This window comes from Monodon monoceros, unplaced genomic scaffold (genome assembly GCF_005190385.1).
Source record: "Monodon monoceros isolate NGI ecotype Baffin Bay Population unplaced genomic scaffold, NGI_Narwhal_1 Super_Scaffold_5, whole genome shotgun sequence".
NCBI lineage: Eukaryota > Metazoa > Chordata > Mammalia > Artiodactyla > Monodontidae > Monodon > Monodon monoceros.
The window spans coordinates 106,450,057-106,472,203 of NW_021703782.1; the positions used below are offsets into that span (position 1 = coordinate 106,450,057).

At 57.1% G+C, this 22,147-nt stretch overlaps 2 protein-coding genes across 5 annotated transcripts in view; one reads left to right on the plus strand and one right to left on the minus strand.

The window, feature by feature from the left end:
• Positions 1-1,785: 1,785 nt before the first annotated feature.
• CRAT (carnitine O-acetyltransferase) lies at positions 1,786-15,870 on the minus strand. Of its 3 annotated transcripts, XM_029202429.1 has the most exons (15): positions 15,334-15,870; positions 13,252-13,390; positions 12,223-12,486; positions 9,578-9,696; positions 8,401-8,454; positions 7,652-7,817; positions 7,069-7,243; positions 6,429-6,607; positions 5,778-5,878; positions 5,257-5,376; positions 4,971-5,093; positions 4,744-4,879; positions 4,120-4,182; positions 3,224-3,361; positions 1,787-2,648 (listed from the first exon to the last, which is right to left on the minus strand). In XM_029202429.1, exons 2-15 carry the CDS (start codon positions 13,276-13,278, stop codon positions 2,433-2,435), a joined length of 1,881 nt encoding a protein of 626 aa, XP_029058262.1. In that variant the 5' UTR covers positions 13,279-13,390; positions 15,334-15,870; the 3' UTR covers positions 1,787-2,432. The 3 variants fall into 3 exon arrangements, with proteins under 3 accessions (XP_029058261.1, XP_029058262.1, XP_029058263.1); XM_029202428.1 differs by lacking the exon at positions 13,252-13,390 and having other exon boundaries at positions 1,786-2,648; XM_029202430.1 differs by lacking the exons at positions 13,252-13,390; positions 15,334-15,870 and adding an exon at positions 12,965-13,233.
• Positions 15,871-15,974: 104 nt separating this feature from the next.
• PTPA (protein phosphatase 2 phosphatase activator) overlaps positions 15,975-22,147 on the plus strand; it is a 28,521-nt gene continuing 22,348 nt past the window's right edge. The window contains exons 1-2 of one of the 2 annotated variants that reach the window (XM_029202912.1): positions 15,975-16,293; positions 20,671-20,768. In XM_029202912.1, coding sequence (XP_029058745.1) covers positions 16,263-16,293; positions 20,671-20,768 — 129 coding nt within the window. In that variant the 5' untranslated portion in view covers positions 15,975-16,262. The remainder of the gene's footprint in view (positions 16,294-20,670; positions 20,769-22,147) is intronic. The other variant, XM_029202911.1, reaches the window with a different exon arrangement.

The window sequence follows — 22,147 nt, forward strand, 5'->3', positions numbered from 1 at the left end:
TGCAAAAAAAAAAAAAAAAAGTTCTTCATCTGCATCATTCGCATCAGGGTCTGGTTGTCCCTGGGCAACCTCTGGGTCTGCTGACCTAGTTCTCCTGGGTCCACTAGACAGGCAGTTTGGGATACAGCAGCACCTTCTGGATTTCATGCGTGACACTGTACTTTCAATTTTATTCCAAACGTACTGGTGTAACATCCAGACAGCTGGATTTTGAAAATCGCTCCTGTAGGGTATGTGACCTCCCCAAAACTTACCTCCCCTCATGTCCAGAGACCCGTAAGACACGTGCTTGTCCTGCATTCAACACTTGCAAAGTGTGAGGCCACAGGTCACACCCTCAGGAATAATTACTACATCTTCATCGTTCTTTTGACTTTTTTCCCCCAGAAGCTCCACCAGGGGACCTCTAAGCATTCCATCTAACACTGACTGGGGCTGTTTTAGGTGCTAAATGTGTCTTCCCCAAACAGTACTTTGCTGTCCTCAAGAACTGAGTGAGCCTCTGTGTTATGAAACCTATAGCAACTCAAATGCAACGGAATGACCTCACTTTTGAAGGATAACGTTTTGGGAAAAAATCCTGACTTACAGTCAGACCCATACAGTTCTTAGAACTTGAGTTTCAGGAGTCCTGGGTGTGTGTCACTGCAGTGTCCTTGGCCTGCATCACTGTCTCCCTTCCCTGCCTGCCCCCGGCTGGGTCGGTGCAGCTCCGCCCTAGCGCTGCTCACACAGGGCACGCTCAGCTCCTGCTGCGGGCCCTGCTTCCTGAGACCCAGCCTGCGGACACCAGGGGCCCGCCCCGCTCCCCAGCTGCAGAGCAAGGCCTCTGTGCTGTTGAGGTGGGATTCTCTTCTGGTCCTCCTGCTTGAGGTCCCTGAAGGGACACTCGTGCACCCCTGCCCTGGCAATACCCCACCCTGCCGGCCTTGCCGGGGTCCCAAGGAGCAGCCAGGCCTCGGGTGACACCCACTCCCCCACGGGCTGGGCTCTACTCCTTGCTCCCCGAGGCTTTGCCCCATGGTGTGGCACGTGCTCCCCGAGCCTGTTCCGTCATCTGCAAAACGGACACCACCTCAGTACCCGCCTCCCGCAGTGACCACCGCAGGTCAGCCAGGCCATGAAGCACCGCACCCACAGGCTGGGTAGCCTCTCCCACCCTTGGCATCTCTGTTTGGGGCTTCACATGTGTCTTCCTCAGGGCCAGAGTCCCTCCGCTCTCCACAGGCAGCCCAGCTGACTTTGGCAGGACACCCTGCCCGTACCAGGTGCGTGGGGTTGGGGACAGATACAACGTTCGGACTGGGTGGCCACATGATCTGGTGCCTGGTGGTCCCAGGCAGTGGCTAGGGCTGGGGTCAGCACGGCTGCCCAGCCACCACTTCTGCTGGGCTCAGTGCAAGGCAGCAGATGAGGCCTTGGGCCCTGGGTGTCAGCCACACTGCCCAGGCAACCAGACCCGAGGGTATCGGGCCCCACAGTCCCCTGGGAGGGCTGTCCCAGCGCACAGCCCATGGCACTGGAGAGGCCCAAGTCATGGGTAGGTGGGAGGTATCCATGAAGAATGCAGGCCTGGGTCTGGTGCCGTCCTGGCCCAGAGCCCTGAGGCCCGAGCTGGCCCTTGGCTTCCTGACCCAAGCCTAAGAGCTCCGCTCCTCTGGGAGCCCTACCCTTGGACCCACTGGCTGCTTGGACACCAGCTCCCAGATGCAGGGGAAGCTGCAGGAAGGCAAAGCCAGGCATCTGCCGCACCCTGCCTGCCTCCTCGGCTGAAACAACTCTTTCCCAACAAATTTCCCCTTTATTAACTGCCTCGCGTGATACTGTTATACAACCAGGACATGGTTCAGGAATCAAGCTGTGTGGAAGCAAGCGAGCTGGGGCCTGTGAGCCACCTCACTCAGAAGAGCACGGAGCCACGGGGGACGGTGCTGTGACACAGCGTGGGCTTCCCCTCCACCAGCACACCTTGCGCCCTGGCCCCTCAGCCCTGGGGAAGCCTGGAGGCCCCCAGCTCCAGGTAACCCTGTCTCTAGGTCCTTGGGAGCTTAGGGATCAGGGTACAGACCCAAGCTTGGCCGCGTACACGGCAGGACCTGGGCAGAGCTGAGCTAGTAAGAAAGGGACTCCCCAGTCCCCACCCTGACGAGGGATGAGCTCAGCTGGTTCCTCTCCCAGGAGGAGGCCACGGCGGGTGAGATGCTGGGCGCCGGGCCCGACCTCCTGCTCAGCTTCTGGACTCAGCCCGGGTGCTGGCGAGGACCCACGGAAGGTACTCAGCTTGGCCCCGCGGGCCCCGCTGGGGGATGCCATCCCAGACTCGGTCGGATCTGCGGGGGCCCAGGGGGAGAGGGAGCGAAGGAGTAGGACCCGGTGGGTGGGCCAGCCCAAGGCGGCTTGGCCGTGGCACCGGCAGGCCTGAGCAGCGGGGCTCAGAGCTTGGCCTGGGGGTGGCTCTGCAGCAAAGCGCGCATGTCCAGGAGCGCCTTCTCCAGGTAGTGCGCCAGGCGGACCGCATTGGTCTCCGCGCAGCTGTTGTAGGCCGACACGGAGAAGTTGATGTGTGCCTCCATGGGGTTATAGCAGACACCGTAGCCATCTGGGACCACAGGCCCAAAGAACATGACACAGTCTGTCTTGGCAGGGACCTGAGAATGGCACAGGACCAAAGCTCTCATCCCAGCCCCATGGTGGCACCAGCCTGCCTTTCCACGTCGGCTCCCACCGTGCTCTGCCTGAGACGCCCTCTCCTCGTCTCCAGCCGACAGCTTACTCCCTCTCATTCTTTGGGGTGCAGTTCTGGTGTCACCTCCCTACAGAGACTTCCCTGACGTCCCTGAGGGGGGGCTGTCTCATTCCCTGTGCTTCCTGTCTGGACTGTGAGCCCCTGGGGGCAGGGGCAGTGGTCTGTCCCTGCTCTACCCCAGTGCCCAGTACAGGCTGGCATGGATCAGACGTTCCTTCACATCTGATCAGTGAATGAATGAAAGCGGGCGGGGGGGATCCTGACTCCTTCCTGGCCTGCCCGAGCTGCAGCGAAGCCCCCTGACCCCAGCTCCTCCTCCAGAGCTCAGCTGCTTCAGAAGTGCGCCTCTGCGCGTCACATCACCACCAAGTGACCGTGTTCTGGACCTCAGCTCCACTCAGTGCAGCCTTTGTCCGGCTCCAGTTTCTAGTGGCTTCTGTTCCCTGACACCCCAGGGCACCTAGGGCAGTGGCCCACCTGGCTGGTGGAGAGGTTGAAGTGCATGGCGATGGCGTAGGAGGTGTCCATGAAGATGTCGGGCATGCTCACCAGGTCTTCGATGGCCTGCAGCTTCAGGCCCAGGAGGTGCCGGTCGAAGGCCTCCCCACGGATGGCCTGCAGGAAGGGGAGCTGTCAGGAACAGGGGCTTCAGGCCCACGAGGCACCGCTGCCCTCCTCAGGAGCCCATGGCGGCAATGCCTCTTCCATTCACTGGCCCCTCAGACCCGTGAGACCAGGGCAGCCAAGCAGAAGAGCCCTCACTTCACAGATGGGGAAACTGAGGCCCAGGGACCCACCCAGGGAGGCAGGAAAGTGCAGCCTAAGAGCATAGGACTGCAGCTGGGTAGCCTGGCCTCATCCTGGCAGGGACCTTGGCAGGTCACTTACATCCTGGAGCCTCAGTGTCTTCATCTGTGAAATAGGGACAGTCACTAAACTCCCTTTGCGGGGCGGCAGTGAGATCTAGATAGACCTCTGCATGTGACATGGGCAAAGCCTGGCATGTACAAGCACTCAGGGCCAGGATGGGAACCAGACCTCCACCCCTTGACTGCAGCCCAAGCTGTCAGAGGGCAGGAACCCTGCTGTCTGCCAGCCCGTGCACACCCTCAGCATCCTGGGCTCCAGGGGCATCGGGGGAGCCCTGATGACGCAAGATCCAGAGGCCAACCCGGGCAGCCACTGGGCCTCACCTTGGTTTCTCCCACTGTAAAATGGGGATGTTCAGCTTTGCTCCAAGTGCGCCAAGCCTTAGGGGAGGGGTGTCTGATGCTAAGGGGAGCAGCCATTGGCTGCAGGGATGGACAGGCAGGTGGACAGGCCAGTGGGAAATGCCCGGGTCACGCAAGCAGGGACAGGAAGGGCCGGCTCACCTGGTTGGTGTAGGCTCGGTGGGCCTGCACGGCCTTCCGCAGCAGCCCCACCTTCTGGTGCTCCTGGGCAGGGGGAGGGGACAGGGAGCTGCAGCTTCCTGTTCTTGCCACCTTCCTCAGTGGCCCACTCCCCACTCTAGATTCTGAGCTCCCTGCGACCAGGAACTGGAGCTGCCATCTCCCTGGCCAGTCCCCAGCCAAGGCCTGACACAGGGCAAGTGCTCACTGCTGATGACTGACCCTTGAACAACTCGGGTTTGAACTGTGCGGGTCCACTTACACGTGGATCGTTTTCAATAAACTCGACAGTATGACATGACCCGTGGTGGGTCGAACCTGCAGATGCAGAACCATGGACACAGAGCTGACTACAAAGTTACATGTGGATTTTTGACCGTGCGGTGCCCCTATCCCCTACATTGTTCAAGGGTCCACTGCAGTTTCCTTTTCTCTTTGGCTGAAAGCTCGCTCCACGCTGATAAATTCATGGCTCCATCTTCCCCTAGATACCCAGTATCCACCACAGGACTGGAATACAATAGGTGCTCACTGCGTCTTGATAGAATGAGCAGGAAGGGAGAAAGCTCGAACCCAGCTCTCCCACCCTTGCCCCGGACCTCTCACCGTCACATCAGGGTTATCCATGGCCTTGACGAAGGTCAGTGAGTCCATGGAGGCCGAGCGGATGGTGTCGGTACGGCCCAGGTGAAACATGCGCAGAGAGGCACTTTCATAGGTGGCGCACGCCTGCCCGTAGATCCTGGGTGGGAGGTGGGCTGAGCACACCCCTGGCAGGTCCCCCCGCCTCCGCCCCCAGGCTTCATCCCTCCTTCATGGGGGGCGGGGCGCACCTGTAGTAGGCCAGCTGTAGTGCCATCTGGATGAAGGAGTCTGGGCTCAGCTTCTCAGACTTGGGGAAGTCCTTTCCAAAGTGGTGGAACATCAACATCGTGATGTCCAGGTCCTGGATCATGCTGGGGGTCGGGGGAGGTGGGTGAGGAGCAGACACCTGGCAGCCTCTGCCAACCCCAGGGAGGGGCTGAGGGCAGTCTCAGAACCAGCCAGGCACGATGGCAGAGCTGACTCTTGTGCTGGCTAGAGGGGCCCGGCCCCGCCCGCCTGCCACCCAGCACTCACATGCTGAGATTCTGCTTGGCCTTCTCGATGTCGCTCTTGATCTCGGGGGTGATGTTGAACCGCAGCTTCTTGGGCATGGGCAGGGGCACCATGGGAGACCGCACGAGCTCGGGCTTCTTCCTGCATAGGACGTGGGGGTCTCAGCCTCCTGCCGGGCGTCTCGGGGGCCTGGGTCCATCCCCGGGATTAGGATGGGTCCCCGAAGCTGGCGGGGACCAGCCCAGGGAGACTCTTGGGTTTGTTCTTCTGAGAACTGCCTTCATTTCAGCTTTTAAATGGCGAAACGGAGGAGGGGAAGGGACTTGTCCAAGGTCACAAGGCTGAGAAGTGGCAGAGCCAGAATTCAAACCCCAGCTTGATCGACTCTAAAACCCATGCCCTCTTCCGGCTTCCTCTGAAGAAACAGATTCCCAGGTATAAGGGAGAATGCCGTTGCTCCTTTGAAGGCTACTCTGTCGCCTCTGTGTCACCTGTCATCAGGAGCTGGAGAACTGGCTGGAGGATGGGCGAACCACACTCACGTGAACTCAATGACGTGGTCCACAAGGGTGATGATGGGGGGTCCCTCTGCTGCCGCATGCTCATAAACGAGCCCACAGGAGCCGTCTTCTGCCACGATGAACTGCAGAGGAGAATGGGGACCCCGACAGCCCCAGGTCCCTGGAGCCACTCTCCGGTTGGGTCCCATGGGTAGGGCGTCCCTGAACCATCTCAAGGGGTTCTGCTGACTTATTACTGTTATTCCTAACAGCTAACACTCACTGGGGGCCTTGGAACACCTGTCCCAGGTCACGCTAAGCACATCTCGTGCTAAATAGACCTTTCCGAGTCCTCGCAACGACCCTTGCGAGTCCTACCACCCCATTTTACAGGTACAGAGGGAAAGTCACGACCAAGGTTGTGCCACTCTGCCTGGCCCCACATCCTAGGCTCTCTCTGATCTGCTGATGGATATGTCGGAGGAGTGACGCGGGTTACCAGGCCAGGCCCAGTAATGACAGGCTGACTGCTGCTAAGTATAGCCCCGCCCACCTTCTGGCTTCCCCGCTGCTTTACAAGCTGGGAAGCCAGGGACTCCGGGCTCCAGGGGAGGGGCAGGAAGTCCCGGGGCAGCAGTGGGCCAAGGCTGGGTGCATGCCTGGGCGGGAGCCCTGGCCCTGCCAGGTCCTCACCTGCAGCGTTTTGTCGAACCAGCGGTTGCCGCTGTTGAGCTCGCTGCCACCCCCGTGCAGCATCTGGCCAGCCACCTGGCTGCGGCGCACGTCTTCCGAGACCCGAGGCATGGGTGCGTCCAGGCACACGGTGAAGATGCTCTTCTGAATGGAGTGCACTGACTCCCGGTTCACCTTGTCTGTGGGGATGTGTGTGTGTGTGTGTGTGTGTGTGGTGGCATGGGGGCCAGGCCTGGGGAGGCCTCCGGAGCTTCACCTGGCAGGGGCCTGCGGCCCCATGGCACCCCGTGAGGCAGGGCTAACACCTGACCACTTCAGAAAGGAGGAAACAGAAGCCCAGGTCACGCAGAGCGCCGTTGAGGCAGTCGGGGATCCGACCTGGGGGCTGACTCTGGGGACAATGCTCCTGACCAGCACGGGGTCTGGAGGGAAGGTGGAGGTGGGCTCCTCAGCCAGAGGACTTACATTCTCACGGCGACTTGCTACTTAACAGAAAGAACAAACTAACTGGACCAACCGCACTGCGGTTTCCTCTTCTGTGGAATGGGGCCAACAGCACCCGCTCCGAGTTGAGAGGATTCAGTGAGACACGTGGCTGCCCAGGGCCTGGTGTGGGCCTCCCCTCCCATCCCAGGGGTACCTTTGATGAGGGTGCTGTATGCCTTGGCCCAGGAGTTACGGTGGTTGGAGGTGAGGATGCCCACAGGCTCTTTGTTGGTTTGCAGTGATGAGTTCCAGATCTTCTCCAGCTGCATGAAGATCTGATCCGAGGTCAGGGGTGTCCCATCGCTGTGGTACACATCCAACTCAAAAAACTGTCCGGGCACAGGCAGGTGGAGAGAAGGCGGTTCGTGGGAGCCTCAGATGGGCAGCAGTCACCTCCCAGCATAGCCTCCTCCTGGCCTGGGCAGCCCAGCTGAGAGGATGGCATCAGGCCGAGGGCGAGGAGATGGGAGGAGGTCCCTGCACTGCTCTCCCCAGGCTGGCCAGGCCCATAGCCCTTCCTGGCCTCCCCCAGGCCGGGGCCTGGCTGGACACCCAGGGCAGAGAGAGGCCCAGGGCCTGCCTGTTCCGGGGGCACATGGGCAGGTGTGTTGGGGAAGCTGACTCTCGGCCCCGCCCCTCTCCTCCGGGCAACCGAGCGCGGGGGCTAAGGCTGCTGGGGGGCCCACCCACTTGGTAGTTGTGCACCACGGGGGCTAAGGCTGCGGGGGCCCACCCACCTGGTAGTTGTGCACCACGGTGACGTGCATGGGTGGCTTCTTGGTCTTGCTGAAGCTGGTGACCGAATCCTGCTTGGGGCCCGGCACGCGGCAGGAGGACAGGATCTGATAGTACTGGTTCATGCACAGCGGCTTTCCCCCCAGGTACTCCACGGGCAGGGTCTCGCTGCAGGGGCAGAGGGACAGGGAGGAAGGCGGGACCCACAGGGAGCTGCTGGCTATGGCTGCGGGCTTGGTCAGGCAGTGGGGCTCACGCAAGCAGTGTTGGGCCCCTTCGTGTCCCCCCGCCCCCTCAGCGTGAGGTCGGTTGCAGGGGGGCCTGTTGGAGCCTGACTGGGTCAGTAGGCCTGACATCCACCCTGCTCGTGAGTCACCCTGGAAACTCCCTTCTCCTCTCTGGGCTTCAGTTTGCCACAGGGAAGATGAAGCAGCAAGTCAACCCCGGTGGGGGAGGGGGCGGGGTCCCCTTTGGCTGGGACGCCAATTCCAGGGCTCTCTTGGAATAGGACCACCCGGAGGAGGTCACAGCGGCTGGAGCGGAGGACCCAGGTCTGTCTCCCCAGCCCCTAAAGAGGCTGGGTCAACAGGAAGTGAAAGCGACTGAGCTCTGGGCCTGCTCAGCACCCCGGCAGGGGGTGCGGGGTGCGGGGAGGGGGCTCCGGTTTAGGGTAGGGCGGGGCCGGCTGGAGGGGCTGTGGCAAGTAGGCAGTCAAGGTGGGAGGAGACAGGGCGGGGGCGGGGCCACTCACTGGTCAATCCTGGCCTTGAAATCCAACACACCCTCGATTAATTTGGCAGCGAACCTGGAGGGACCAGTTAGAGATCAGAAGGCTGTGTGGACACCCAGAAGGAGGTCCCTGGGTGAGAGAAGCCAGGGTGATGGGCGCAGCCTAGTCCAGGGAAGCGACCTACTACCTTCCTCCTCTCTCCTGCTTACAGAGAGCCTGAAGGAGTTCAAGTGCAGAACCTGCGTTCCAGTCCCAGCCCACGTAATCTCTAGGGAAAGGGATTAGGGAGATGCGCGGCCAAGCGCCTGGCAGGAACAGCAGCATGATTATGGCTGGGTTATGAGTCAGTGCCCTCTGACTCCACCCGCAGGGGGCCTGAGGCCCTGATCCACAGCCTGGAGTCTGGAAGGCCGTCACCCTGCTCTGAAGCATCAGTTATGGAGGGACCTAGGACTGTGGGGGTAGGGGAAGGGTGAATGGGAGGGCAGTGGCGTGACGTGTTCCCCTCTCCTAGATCCCTTCCTGTTTCTGGGCCTCTGTGTCCCCCAGGCCACCTTGCTCATCCTGCCCTTCATCCCTGGACTGTCTGGGCCATATCAACCATGCCCGAAGCCTGGGGGTGCTCCTGGCCTCCAACATGGGGCCCACTGGCTAGAGTTCCTGGGCCTGAACCCCTGGCCCTTCCTGGGGTGCCCTGATCCCTTTAAGAGAAGCAGTGATAGCCGTGAGTGTCTAGTCCTTGGGCAGGAGATCCTCGTCACTGGTATTTTTACCCCTGGTAGGACTGGAACAGAGGCCAAGGCAAAGTGACATGGCCAAATGTGGAAAGGGGATTGTGTACAAAGGCCACCCCTGTGGCCAGCGGAGGAGAGCAGGAAGGAGTGGTGAAGTGCCAGAACTGGGGTGAGGGGTAGCCTCAGGTTTAGCAGGAGGGAGGGGCCCTAGTCTGCGGTTTGGTGGTTAACAGTTATGAAGCTTTGGAGCCAGGAAGATCCTGCTTCCTGTCTGGGTCAGCCAATCCTGAAAGGTGCCTTGAGCAGGTGCCTTCACTGCTCTGATCCTGTTTCCGTACCTGTAAAACAGGGATGACGCTCCCTACTTCCTAAGGCTGTTTGTGGGGATGAAAGATAAGAGGGCCGGGGCCCTTCCGATCTCCCAGCAGAAAGCCCAGAGCCCCACGCCCACCTTGGCCACTCACCTGAGCTGGCCCTGCCGATCCACAAAGTCTTGCCTGGGCAGCACCAAACCAGGGCTGGAATAGATGACTACGGGCTGGCGGTACTGGAGATAGGCTGTTTTAAGCCACCAGTCGGACAGCTGGGGGAAGGACCAGAGCCTGTGAGGAGGGGTGCACGGGGACCAGGTTGCCCCTTCCCCACCAGGGCCAGTGGACCTGGCTGGGCACCCTCTGTCCCCTCTAGGGAGCACAGATTCTCAAAGTGAATGCTCAGATCCAGACCCCGCCCAATCCCTTAAACCCAGCAGCATCCCATCATCCTCCCTTTAGATGGAGCCAATCAGCATTAGCGAGGGAAATCAGGCAACACTGCCAAGAAGAAAAGACTGGCAGGAAACCTGGGGTGGGGGGAAGAACAGAGGCGGAAATATCAACCATTTTTCCTTATCTTACATGTTTCAGGGCAATGATTTTAATACAATACTCTTAGAAGTAAAAACGTCTGTCTGATAGACAGAAAAGAAAACAGAGAAAGCTATATAAAGAAAGTCTGATGAATGAGTTTTTGCCCATCTCAGGTAGGTACTGTCCAGGTAGGCAGGAGCCCGGGGTTCAGAAGAGCCCTCAGGAATCCTGGTCCTCTGTGGCCTCAGTTTTGTTGCTGTCATACTAGGGAATGGACACCCACTTGGATCTCAAGGTCAGGGTAATTTGGGGAGCTCACTGTAAAGACAAATCATTGCACTAGTGACAAGATGTAGGTGACACGCTGCGTCTCCACTGGGCTGGCCGTCCTCCGCCCAGGGCAGGGTATCTCTGGGGACTAGCCACGGACATGCTGCTAAAGGCTCCTGTCTTGGGACAACCAGGTGACTGTCACCCTTGTACCTTAGGTGCTGATGGCAACATCGCCCCCACTACACACTCCCCCAAGCACAGGCCCAATGTGCCTCTTTGTGGCAGGTCCCTCAATCCCTGGAGACCCAGGCGCCACCGTGCTTCCGCATCCCATCTTAAACAGCACTGGGACGTGCCTCTTCACCACACAGACTCCCCTTGGGAAACTGCTGGCCTTGGGCCCCTGGCAAGGGGTGAAGGAGGACAACGTGCACGGGTGGCACAGCAGGCCAGTGGGCGACTGCTGTCTGCTGATTTGTGACCTGGAGACATGGCCCCTGATGAGCCAGACCCTCCTGTCTAACTCGGAGCCTCCTGGAGAGCTGCTGTGTGCCTCTGGGATTTCAATCTATCTCTCTGGGCCTCAGTTTCCTCATCTGTAGATCAGGGAGGGGCAGACAGGAACTCCCTCCTCTTGAGGACAGCCGGGCTGGGCTGGCCTTTAGCCAGGAGCCCTCACGTCACCAAGGACCTCAGAGCCTCTGACCCGAGCTCGGGAGTCAAGGGGAGATCCTATAGATGTGGGCATTCCCTCAGTGAGAATCTGCTGGGCAGTGGTAAAGCCCCTTAAGAGCCCTGTGAGTGGAGAGGGGGTGGTGCCCCCAGCCCTTTAGCCAGCAGATTCTCTCTGAAGCAGTAGTTCTGGGCTAAAGAAAGTTGGAAAGCTGCCAGGTCTCAGACTTGCTGAGACCCTGATTCCAGGGTCCAAGGCCCTGACCCGCCAAGGCTCATCTGTGCCCCCGCCAAGGCTCATCTGTGCCCTCTGCCAGCTGATGACTCCCACCTCCTCTGTGCAGCCCCCACCCTTCCACCCGCTCCCTCACAGCGCCCCTCACGTTGTAGGGCCAGACCTGACTCTGGTCCTCTCCTACACACCTGCTTCTCCCTCATTCACCCCTCTCTCAACACATTCCCCTTCGCTTCACCCACACAGTTGCTTTAGGACAGGACTGTCCACCCCCGAAATATACCCTGGACCAAATGACTTCCCACCCTCTCCCCACCGGGCTCCCTGTCCCACCCTGCTTCCCTCCCAGCAGCAGGGCAGTCCTCTCTAACTTCACGTTGAGGTGTAGGATGTGCACAGACAAGGGCCCGGGGCATCTGCACGCGCTGAGCACAACTTTGTGACAGACGGAGACACAGGACCAGGACAATGAGTCACCGTCAATATAATCACCCTGCAGCCCCCTCCCACTGAGCTCAAGTCCAAGTGCCCAATTCTCCTGGGGGCCCCGCCCTGCCCTGCCCCGCCCTGCCCTTGCACTCCACTCTAGCCTCTGTCCCCGAACACGCGAGCTGTTGCCACCTTTGCCCGTGCTGTTCCCTCTGTCTGTCTCAGACCCAACACCGCCTCCTCCCTGCCCTCTCTGCCCCTTCAGCATGAAGATGCTACCGTTCTCCACTCTCCCTCTCACATCGTCCTTTTTATTTCTATAGAACGTCACTGCCTGAGAAGACCTCGTCCACTTGCGTGTGTCCTCTTCCTGCCCTACTTGAATGTCAGCTCCCACAGGCTGCTGACGGCGCCCCTCTTGCTCTCCCAGCACCCTGCCTGGTGCCGGGCACAGAGTAAGTGCTCAAGAAACTCTGTGGTGCAAATGGATGCACCAGAGCAGCCCGTATTGGAAAATCTGGGGTGTGCAGCCAGCAACAGGCCACAGGAGGGATGCTCACAACGACCCAGGGTCTCTGGGTGGGGGGTGCCCTGTTCCCCTAACCCTGCACGCGAGTCAAGGGGACTGGTGTGCCCCTGCCTTCTCACTCACCCAGTTCTCCATCTTCCTGGCCCTGCGCTCCAGCCCCTTCTGCAGGCGCTCCCCTACGCCCCCCGCGGTCTGAAACTCTTCCACCAGCTGCTTGGTTTGGGCCCACTCCTCCTCGCTCACGATGGGCTGCAGCGCCTTGAGATAATGGTCCAGGGTCTGCTGGAGCGGGGGCACGGGCAGCCGGGGTAGCGAGTCCTGGTGTGTCTTAAAGCGACTGGAAACCGTCATCATGGAGGAGGGCTTGAGGAAGCCCAGGGGCTTCACCTGCAGGCAGCAGAACACCCCATTCATTCTCGCACCGGCTCTGGGAGGCCCTGGCAATCCCAAAACCGAAGTCCTGGGCACTTCTGTGCCCACTCCTGGGGACAGAGACAGCCTCTTGGGTGGTGACTGCCCTGGTTTCCCAGCTCTCCAGCTGTAGGTGTCTCTACCTCTTAGAAGCCAGGAGATGTAAGTAGGGATGGAGGAGGGTGGGGAGTGGCCACTGATCTTGGCAGCACTCAGAGGAACCGAGTCAGGATGAACGGCACCTACTGGGGGTGGCAGAGCTCAGAGGGACCTCTCACCTCTTGGATGCACAGGGCCCCACCTTTCTCACCCTGGGGGTGGCAGAGCTCAGAGGGACCTCTCACTTATCGGATGCACAGGGCCCCACCTTTCTCACCCTGGGACGATGAGCCAGCCAGCAGTGAGATGACCACTCCCTCCCGGAGGTCCCCACCTCCTTTTCTCCCATCCTTACCAGGTGGAGACATGGGAGGAAAGAAGAGAAAATCAGATAGGGCCACACGACGACAGTACCTCTGGGTGAGGGCGAGGTCTTGGGCTTTTTCCTGTCTGTGGGGTGGGGACAGGGGTGGCATGGGGGCAGCGCTGTGCCAAGAGAGAGCTGAGTGGCCTGGCAAGGAGGGTGAGAGCTGACAGAGAGAGAGAGTCTGGAGACTCTGGAGGCGGACAGAAAGAGAGACAGGAGGGTCCAAGGCTGCTGGCAGCAGTGGGCAGGCAAGCGGCAGAGGCTCCGTTTCATACCTTCTCTTTCTGCTGCCCGTCCTCCATGGCAGGACTGAGGTTCTGAGCCCTGTCTGTCTGCCTTGGGCTGGATCTCTAAGCCTAACTGTGCTACCAAGTGGGTGAGCAGAACCTAGCAAGAGGCAGCCACTTGCCCGGGCTGGAAAGAAAAGACAAGAGCCAAGATTCAGGGGAAGGCAGAGGGGGCAGCGGCGATGGCTACAGCAGCTGTGGTGGCATCTGGGGTTATGGCTGTCCCAGGAGCAGCTGTTCCACCCTCTTGAGCTTCCAGAAGTGGAGGAATGGGGAGGAGGTGGGAGGGCTGGTGGTGTGCACTGGAGTAGAAGGAAACCTGGAAAACTTTTCCCTTTCTTCCCTGGATGGGCCCAATGCCAAGGAGGCAGGCCAAGAGGTTTTAAAAATGCACCTGTCAGAATCTGCATAGGTGTTTTTGATGAGGGACAACTTGGCTGGAGGACAGAAACTGCTTGGCCGCTGAGGTTAAACTACAACCCTGAATATAGTCCTGAAAATAGGGGTTGGTGCAAAGGAGCAGACACTGGGAAGGGAGTGTAAATGGACATTTCCCTCCAAAACTCTTGGGGCCCTTCTGGGCCACCCTTCCACCAAAGCCTGGTTCTCTTGAGTTGTGGCTCATTCAGCTGGGGGTTACGAGACCTTTGGGCATTAAAAATAAACCAGAGGGCTTCCCTGGTGGCGCAGTGGTTGAGAGTCCGCCTGCCGATGCAGGGGACACGGGCTCGTGTCCCGGTCTGGGAAGATCCCACATGCCACGGAGCAGCTGGGCCCGTGAGCCATGGCCACCGCGCCTGCGCTCCACAACAGGAGAGGCCACAACAGTGAGAGGCCCGCGTACCGCAAAAAAATAAAATAAAATAAAGCAGGGACTTCCCTGGTGGTGCAGTGGAAAGAACTCCGAGTTCCCAATGCAGGGGACCCGAGTTTGATCCCTGGTCCGGGAACTGGATCCCACGTGCATGCTGCAACTAAAGAGTCCGAGTGCCGCGACTAAGACCCAGTGCAGACAAATAAATAAATAAATAACCCAAAACAGAGAATGCTGGCTTTGAGATTGGACTAGATTTGAGTCCAGGGGATGCTGGCCAAGTCTCCCCTTGCCTCAGTTTTCCTGGCAGTAAAGTGATCAGGCCATTTAGCAAGTCCTAGAATATGACCCAGAGGCCATCTGTGGAATGGGAACAGAGCTCACGTGGCAGTGGCAAGGATGAAATGGAGCTCTGAGGTCCTGGAAAATCTGGAAAAGCCTCTGGGCAGGTGCATGGGTACCTCAGCCCTCTGGGCCTGGCAGTGTCTGAATACCCTTCTTGGCCCAGACAGAGGGAGCTACAAACAGAGATATACTTGGAGTAGAGAGGAAAGGAATCCAAGTCAGGATAGCAGCACTACCTGCTCCAAGCTGCCCCCGGGGGAAGATTGGGGGTAGGGGTGGAGGCATGGGGGTGTGCAGTTGTTAATCAAGTTGGGCGAGTGACTGGTGGAGAGGGAGGGCATGGGGCTACCACCTGCTGCCTTCTGCCAATTCTGAGGACTTTCTGAGCAGCCCAGCTTGATGCCCTCACTGAAGTGTCTCTGGCCACACACAATACCCCAAGGGCCATTTGATAAGCCCGGGGAAGGTGACCAGCTGGATGGGGTTGGAGACGTGGCTCTGGCCAGGGAAGAAATGGCTCAGGCTGAGCGTGCGACAGGTGTGTGAGGCAGAGAATAACCGTGAGGAGACACTCCTGGTTTCTCCGCTCCTTGGCTCCGGGCCTAAGGTGGAGGTGCTGCCCGAAGCCAGGGTCCTTACTGTGTCTGCCGGGTCTTTGGAATTTGGCGCCACAGAGTGTGGCTTCTACCTAGCCTCTGACCTTAAAGCCTCAGTCTCCCCCTCTGACAAGCGGAGTTAGCCCACCTGCCGACCCCGGCCCAGCAGCTGCTGGTGAGGCTGGACTGCAGGCACCGGGCCGCGGCGCCTTGACGGCCGGTTTTCCCACTCGGGCGTAGCTGCGCTGCTGGCCCGGTCTGCGGCCCGCCCGCCCGGTCCAGGGCCCGCTAGGCCGGCTTCCCGGCCGCACTCACCACGGTCCTGGCAGCGAAGGCCAACATCTCTGCGGCCCGCCCGCGGACACACGGTCCGCTCCGTCCCCCGCGCTGGGCAAAGTCCGCGCCGCCGCCGTGGATGGGTTCCCGCTAGAGCCTCCGGGCCAAGGTCGTCGAGTCACTGCCGCCAGCCGGTAGAGGCGGCCCCGCGCCCACCCACCGGGCCGGGCAGGCGGCCCGCGGTAGGCGGACTCCTGGGGCGCGGCCTCGGGCCAGTTGCTGGCCCCGGCGGCCAGCCGAGAGCGTGGGGCGGGGCCTGGGGCGGGACGAGGGCGCAGTCAGCGGTTGGGGACCCCGCGAGGTGGTGGAGCACCGGAAGGGGAGCAAGGCGGAGGCTGCCGTCCAGCTCGCCCTCTCCCACCTCCATAAGCCGTCCAAACTGTTGGAGGCAGTGGTGTGCACCCCTCTCAGTCCTTTTGGTGCCCTTGAGCGCTGCTCTCAGAGTGGTGGGAAAACACAACCATGTTGGCAAGGGAATGTCTTCTACTAGTCCTAGGGATAGCGTCAGAGCCACGCTACTAGATGACAGGTGGGGACCGCCCAGGAAAAGCATGGCTGCCGCGCTCCCAGGGCCCTCCCAGCAGGCGGTTGGCGAGTCGCGCGGCGAGCCGGCCGTTGGTGCGCATGCTCTCCGGCGCCCCGCACCAACATGTCCACCGCCTCCGGGTGAGCGCGGCCGCCGCGAGTCGGCCGTTGCTGGGCATGCTCCCTGAGTGCCCCGCACCAATATGGCGGGCGTCCTCGCTGGGGTGACTATAATTCTCGGTTTTCGGCTCTAGCCGGCCGGTGCTTATTTCTCTTCGGAAAGCTCTGAGCGCGTGGTGGGGCCGGGGAAAGGCAGGGTGGGTGCGGGGGTGAAAGGTGAGAGGGGACTGCAGGCATCCAGGCCGGCTCCTGGCGGCAGGAAGATGGCTGAGGGCGAGCGGCGGTCGCAGCCAGGTAGGGCGGAGGGGCCGCGGTGGAGTGGGGGGTCGGGGGCGGTGCCAGGCGTGGGGGCGGGGACGGGGTGGGGTGTGTGGGGTGCGGTGTGTGGGTTGCTCAGCGAGGGGAGGAGGGTCGGGAGGTGGAGGAACAAACGCTCTTGGGCCACGAGGGAGAAGTGCTGGGGGATCTGGAGGGAGGGTAGGATCCCGGGACTGCAAAAGGGCGATGGGTGGGGCGTAACGCCAGGACTTGGGGAGCCTGAGTTGCCCGAGGGTCGGGCGGGCAGCCCCGTGGCCCGAAGGGGAGGCCTTTTCCACACCTGGGCTGCTCCTGCTAAAGTCAGCTCTTGACCTGGCGGGGAAGCAGGCAGGGATGGCGGCTGCTGTCTTCATTAGACTCTGCACTGGGGCTGGGGGCTGGTGCTCCGTGGGGCCTGCCTCGACCCCTCGGCCCTGACTCCCCCTCATCACCTGCTCTCTTTTCCCCTTGGAGACCGGGCTCCGGAGTTTCAGTGGCTAAGAAGTTATCGAGGGAAACTGCCCTTGGTCCTCTAAACCACTGATTTAAAAACGCTGGTTGTGCAAAGAGACGACTTTCTTTCTGGTATCACCATCTGTAACTTTTATTTACACTGTGCATCTCAAATAACTGGGATGGAGGTGCGAGGGACTTAGACCGGTAACGTGGGGAAATGGAAGGGTGTTTGCTGACCCCTCCCCGTCCCCTCCCTTGAGCCAAGAAGGACTTTTAAAATTCTGTGAAAGGTGCAAATAGGTTGGCTAAACAGCTATTTCAAAACAGCTAATGTTTTGAAACCATTCACTGTTCCTTCTACCTTGTCTCCCCTTTTATGACCTCTGGGAAGGTCTCAGGAGGGAGAAACTTTGAAGATCAAAAGAGGCATCCCCTCCACTCCCTACCCCGCCACAAAAAAACAACAACAACAGCAAAAAAAAAAAAAACCCAAAGAGCTGGGTATGGTCTGTTAAGGCATTTGAAACCTGACATTTATTTTGTTTGGTACAAAACTTCTGTGCATGTGCCCTTAGGAGTTCCGGTAATGACATCAGGATATATAAGACAACCAGAATTATCAGTGAGATGAATGTGTCTGTGAAGATGGGCGGTGGGAGGTGTGGGGGGAGAACCTGTGCACTGAGACCAAGGAAGGCTCAGGGAGGTTATCTATGGCTGAGAAGATTCGGGTTCCCAGGAGGTGTTCCTTCTTTGAAGTTTGAAACAAGGGATGTTTAGGAGCAGTGGAAAGAACTGCTTAACTCAGACAGTGTAGTGATGAAAACCTTGGATTCTGGAGTTACATAGACCTGGCTCTACCTGGCACGCTGCGGCCTCTGTGAGCCTGTTTTCTTATCTCTCAAAATGGGGCTACTGTAGCTTCCTCACCGAGCTGGTAGCGTGTGTTCCGTCGATGGTGTGGGCAAATCATGGGTCGTGGGGGTAATCAGTAAATCTGGATTGCTGTTATCCTTTTCAAAGATGGTACAGGTTAAACATGTAGACAGGTTCCCAAGTCGTAGGTGATAACATATTATACCCTGTGGGATTTTTTAGGAACACCTCTAAAACTCTGGAGGTTTCCATCTTATACTGAGGAGTTGTAGGGGATCCAGCTGTCCCGTGGCACCTTTGTCAGAGGCGGAATAATCTGAGGCTAGAGAGGCTGTGGGTCTGACCTCACTGATCACAGTCTCGAGTTTGAAGTCTTGTCTTTTTGATTTGGGATTGCATGTTCTGGCGAAGTGTGTGTGTGTGTGTGTGTGTGTGTGTGTGTGTGTGTGTGTGTGTGTGTTTCATCAGTGATTGGTCGCAAAACTTCCAAGTAGCCTTTCCTCTGGGAACAGGGCCCAGCCCTGTGAAATAATGTGGGGAAGGCTAGTCCCTTTCGGGGAACAGTTCTTGCAAATTTAGAAAAGGGCTCTGTTCCCAAAGATCATTTGCAAATGGATAATTTGGAATGTAGAACACATTTTCCATAAAAACAATGCGGTTAGGTCACCAGCCTGACCTACAAAGCTTTTAATTTAGCATCTTACTTGAAGTAGCAATTTATTAATAGTATGGTCGTCAATTGAAGGTTCTGGGAACAGGACTTGCAGAACAGGTGGGAGGAGGAAGAGAGTTTCCGGTCTGGTTTTTGGGGCCCTGGGTTGAATTTGAATTAGGCAGAGGTTTGCCTTGGTCTTATCCCAGATTCTCTGTCTCCTTAGGTCTCCAGGTCTCCTGGCACTTTTCCTTTCCTCGGGGCCTCTCGAGGCAGGCTCTAGTCCCCCAAAGGTCATATGTTCTAGAACCTACTTAGGTCTTTGTTCCCTTTTCTCCATGCAGCTGATGTGCGCTAGGTTTTAGGAGGACAGCAATGGAACAGATTTATACTACATTGTGAGTGACTGATAGTCCTTTACACTTCTTGGGGAGTTTTCATTTTCATTTATTTACTTTTTTAAAATAAATTTAGTTTTAAAACATTTTATTTATTTTTGGTTACGTTGGGTCTTCGTTGCTGCGCACGGGCTTTCTCTAGTTGCGGCGAGCGGGGGCTACTCTTTGTTGTGGTGCATGGGCTTCTCATTGCGGTGGCTTCTCTTTGTTGTGGAGCACGGACTCTAGGCACGTGGGCTCAGTAGTTGTGGCTCACAGGTGCTAGAGCGCAGGCTCAGTAGCTGTGGCACATGGGCTTAGTTGCTCCGTGGCATGTGGGATCTTCCTGGACCAGGGCTTGAACCCGTGTCCCCCGCACTGGCAGGCAGATCCTTAACCCCAGCGCCACCAGGGGAGCCCTATTTACTTTTTAAAAAGTTCTTTTTATTTTTTGAGAGTTTTCATTTTTAAAGGAAGGGGCTTACTAATCTGACAAATCTCCAAGAGTAGATTCAGGCCCACAACTCCCAACCTGTAACCTTTGGGACTAGGTGTATTTTGGAATTCAGAGTTTTTCAGATTTCAGAAAGCAGTGTCCCATTATCAAACAAAAAGATTTATGCAGCAAAACATAAATTTCAGCTAAATGGGATACACAAACTACCCTGTGTTTCCTTTCCCTCAGCTTCTGAAAATACAGAAACTCTATTTAAAATAGTTTATTTCTGACCACAAAAGTACTACAATGTCAGTTTTTAATAGTAATATGTAGGACTTTCCCGGTGGTGCAGTGGTTGAGAGTCCACCTGCCGATGCAGGGGACACAGGTTTGTGCCCCGGTCCGGGAAGATCCCACATGCCGCGGAGCGGCTGGGCCTGTGAACCATGGCCGCTGAGCCTGTGCATCCGGAGCCTGTGCTCCGCAACGGGAGAGGCAGCAGTAGTGAGGGGCCCGCGTACTGCAAAAAAAAAAAAAAAAAAAAAAAAAAAAAGTAATATGTAGCTTAGAAAGTATATAAATCCTACCTCCTAGAGATGACAGCTATTAACTTTGGTGTTTAATCCTTTAGATTTTTCCAATGCATAAGCTAATAGGTATATGTGTTATTCATATTAGTATGTAAATTTTTCGTTTACAAAAGTAAGATTATATTGTATATAATATACTGCAGTTTTGTTTCTTCATTTATTAATATTTAGGCTGTTTTTCTCATGTCAGTAATTTAGATTTTGTTCTTTTCAAAAGCTAGGAAGATTTCCATCATACGGGCATATCATTATTAATCCATCACCTTATTGATCGATATTTGGGTTGTTTCTAATTTTTTTCGATGCAGTAAGCACTTTTATATACATCTTTGTCTATTTCTGTGGGCACATCTGTAGGGTTGATTCCTCCTGTTGGCTCAGTGGGTGTAGTATGCAGTTTTTACTTCAAAAGGCAGTGCTGAGTTGCCCCCTCAGCAGATTCTACCATCTAAGACTCCCACCAACAGTGCAGGAGAGTTCCTGTTTCCCCTTCCCCAATCAGTGCCAGATGTTTTTAATCTGCCAACCTGATTTAGAAAAGCAGTCTCATCTAATTTACATCTCTTTGCTTATTCGGGATGTTGGTAATTTTTTTCAAATGTTTCTTGGCCTTTTTTTTTTTCCCCTTCTTCTTCTTTGAGTTGCCTGTTTATGTCTAAAAGGTCAACTTGGCTTTATTCTTCTAACCTTTCTGCCTGCTTGGGAAGCAGGAGGAGAGGGCATGGCAGATCCACAGGACGTATCAGTTGTTGAGGGGGTTGCCAGGATTGCCCAGCTCCTCGCAGAGTGAGGAAAGGCAGGAAGCCAGTGGGTTTGGCTTAACAAGCCAATACTTTATCCTGGGAGTACGTGTTTGGTTTATGCTAGGGCTTGCGCGTTGGAGTCTTGGTTTAAAAGTGTGTGTGTGTGTGTGTGTGTGTGTGTGTGTGTGTTGGGAGGGAAGGATTCTATTTATCTGATTGCTTTTTCATTTTCTTTGTCAAGGTTCTTCGGAGGATATCCCTCCAGCCACTCAGAACTTCATCATTCCAAAAAAAGAGATCCACACTGTTCCAGACATGGGCAAATGGAAGCGTTCTCAGGTACCAATGGTGTCTGCACTGTAGGGTCAGAACTGGATGAGAAACTTGGGCTTTTTCAAAGACAGTGGTTTTCTAGGCCTGAGTGGGGCTGTGAGCTCCTGACCCTTCTTGCTTTTGGAGCCAGAGCTGTTTAGAAGCTATGGAAAGAGGTGACAGGGGAGCTGGCTGTCTCTTCCCCCTCAGGGGCAGTACTCAGGATGCTTTAGTGGGAAGGTCTCTGGGGGCTGGGGTGAGGCTAACCATGGAGAGTTCTGCTCCAGATTTTTGTAAGCCATCGCCCCTTGGGTGTTACTGTATTGGCTGAACATCCTACATGATGGAGTGGGTCACCCTGATGCTTGCTTGCAAGTGATAGCAAGTCTGGGAGCCAGTGTATCACAGGGAGAGGAGGTTACCACATGGAAACCTAGGGCAGGGAGGTGGCTGAGTCTGAAACACCAGGGGAACTGGGATCCCAGTTTTCTGTGCTTCTCAGTCTTCATGGTAGGCAGAAGACAACAGCTTGTACCTTCCCGGCTTCTGGGACAGGCTGTGGAAAGACTGGGACTAAGAAAAAGAAAGCCAATTTCAAGTTCTCAGGGAAGGCCTTGCGTCCAGCTCCATCCAGTTGCCTACCCCTGGTCTGGGCAGCTGGAGTGGGGAGTGTCACCTGTGTAGAAGGGTGGCCCAGGGTTCTGGCAAGCTTGGCAGGTTCTCTGTGAGGAGTCTGCTGTGCTTACGCTGAGCCCGAGTCCTCGCAGCCTTGTTGGGGCCGGGGTCGTGCTAGCCTGTCTGGCTCCTCTTTCACAAGCCTGCCCTTTAAATACCTGGAGATGGTTATCGTGTCTTTTCTGAGTTGTTTTCTCCCCCAAGTCTTCACCGGGATAAACGCCTTAGTTCTTTAGCTGCTCAAAGGATGTGGTTTCGAGTCCTTTCATCATCTTGGTTGCTCTGCCTCAGGGTTTCTCAAGCTCAGCACTGTTGACACTTGGGGCAGATAATCCTTTGCTGTAGGGGGCTGTCCTGTGCACTGTAGCATGTTTAGTAACAGCCTTGGCCGCTACCCACTCAATGCCAGTAGCAGCCTTCCTCCCAGTTATCACAACCAAGAATGTCTCCAGACATGTTGGAAGTCTCCTGGGAGCCGTCTCGCCCAGGTTGAGAGCCACCACTTTTCTCTTCCCTGAACCTGCAGGATTGTCTGAATCCAAACGTGGCTTTAGTTCCTTGCTTTCCCCTAGATGTTTTCCAAAGAACATTGGGTGTCTATGATGCACCAGGTACTTTAGCTGATTTAACCCTCACAAAAACCCTGGGACTCTGAGGTCATCTCCATTTTGAAATTGAGAAAACTGAGGCCAGGAGGTGAAGACATTTAGACATCTAGCAAGGCACAGCTA

Excerpts from the sequence above, each read along its gene's own strand:
- CRAT (XM_029202428.1), bottom strand. The coding sequence starts at position 15,360 with ATGTTGGCCTTCGCTGCCAGGACCGTG. Across the intron at positions 9,697-12,222 it reads CCAGGAAGATGGAGAACTGG|CTGTCCGACTGGTGGCTTAA; the intron begins GTGAGTGAGAAG and ends TCCTTCCCCCAG. Across the intron at positions 4,183-4,743 it reads TGGATAACCCTGATGTGACG|GAGCACCAGAAGGTGGGGCT; the intron begins GTGAGAGGTCCG and ends CCCCCTGCCCAG.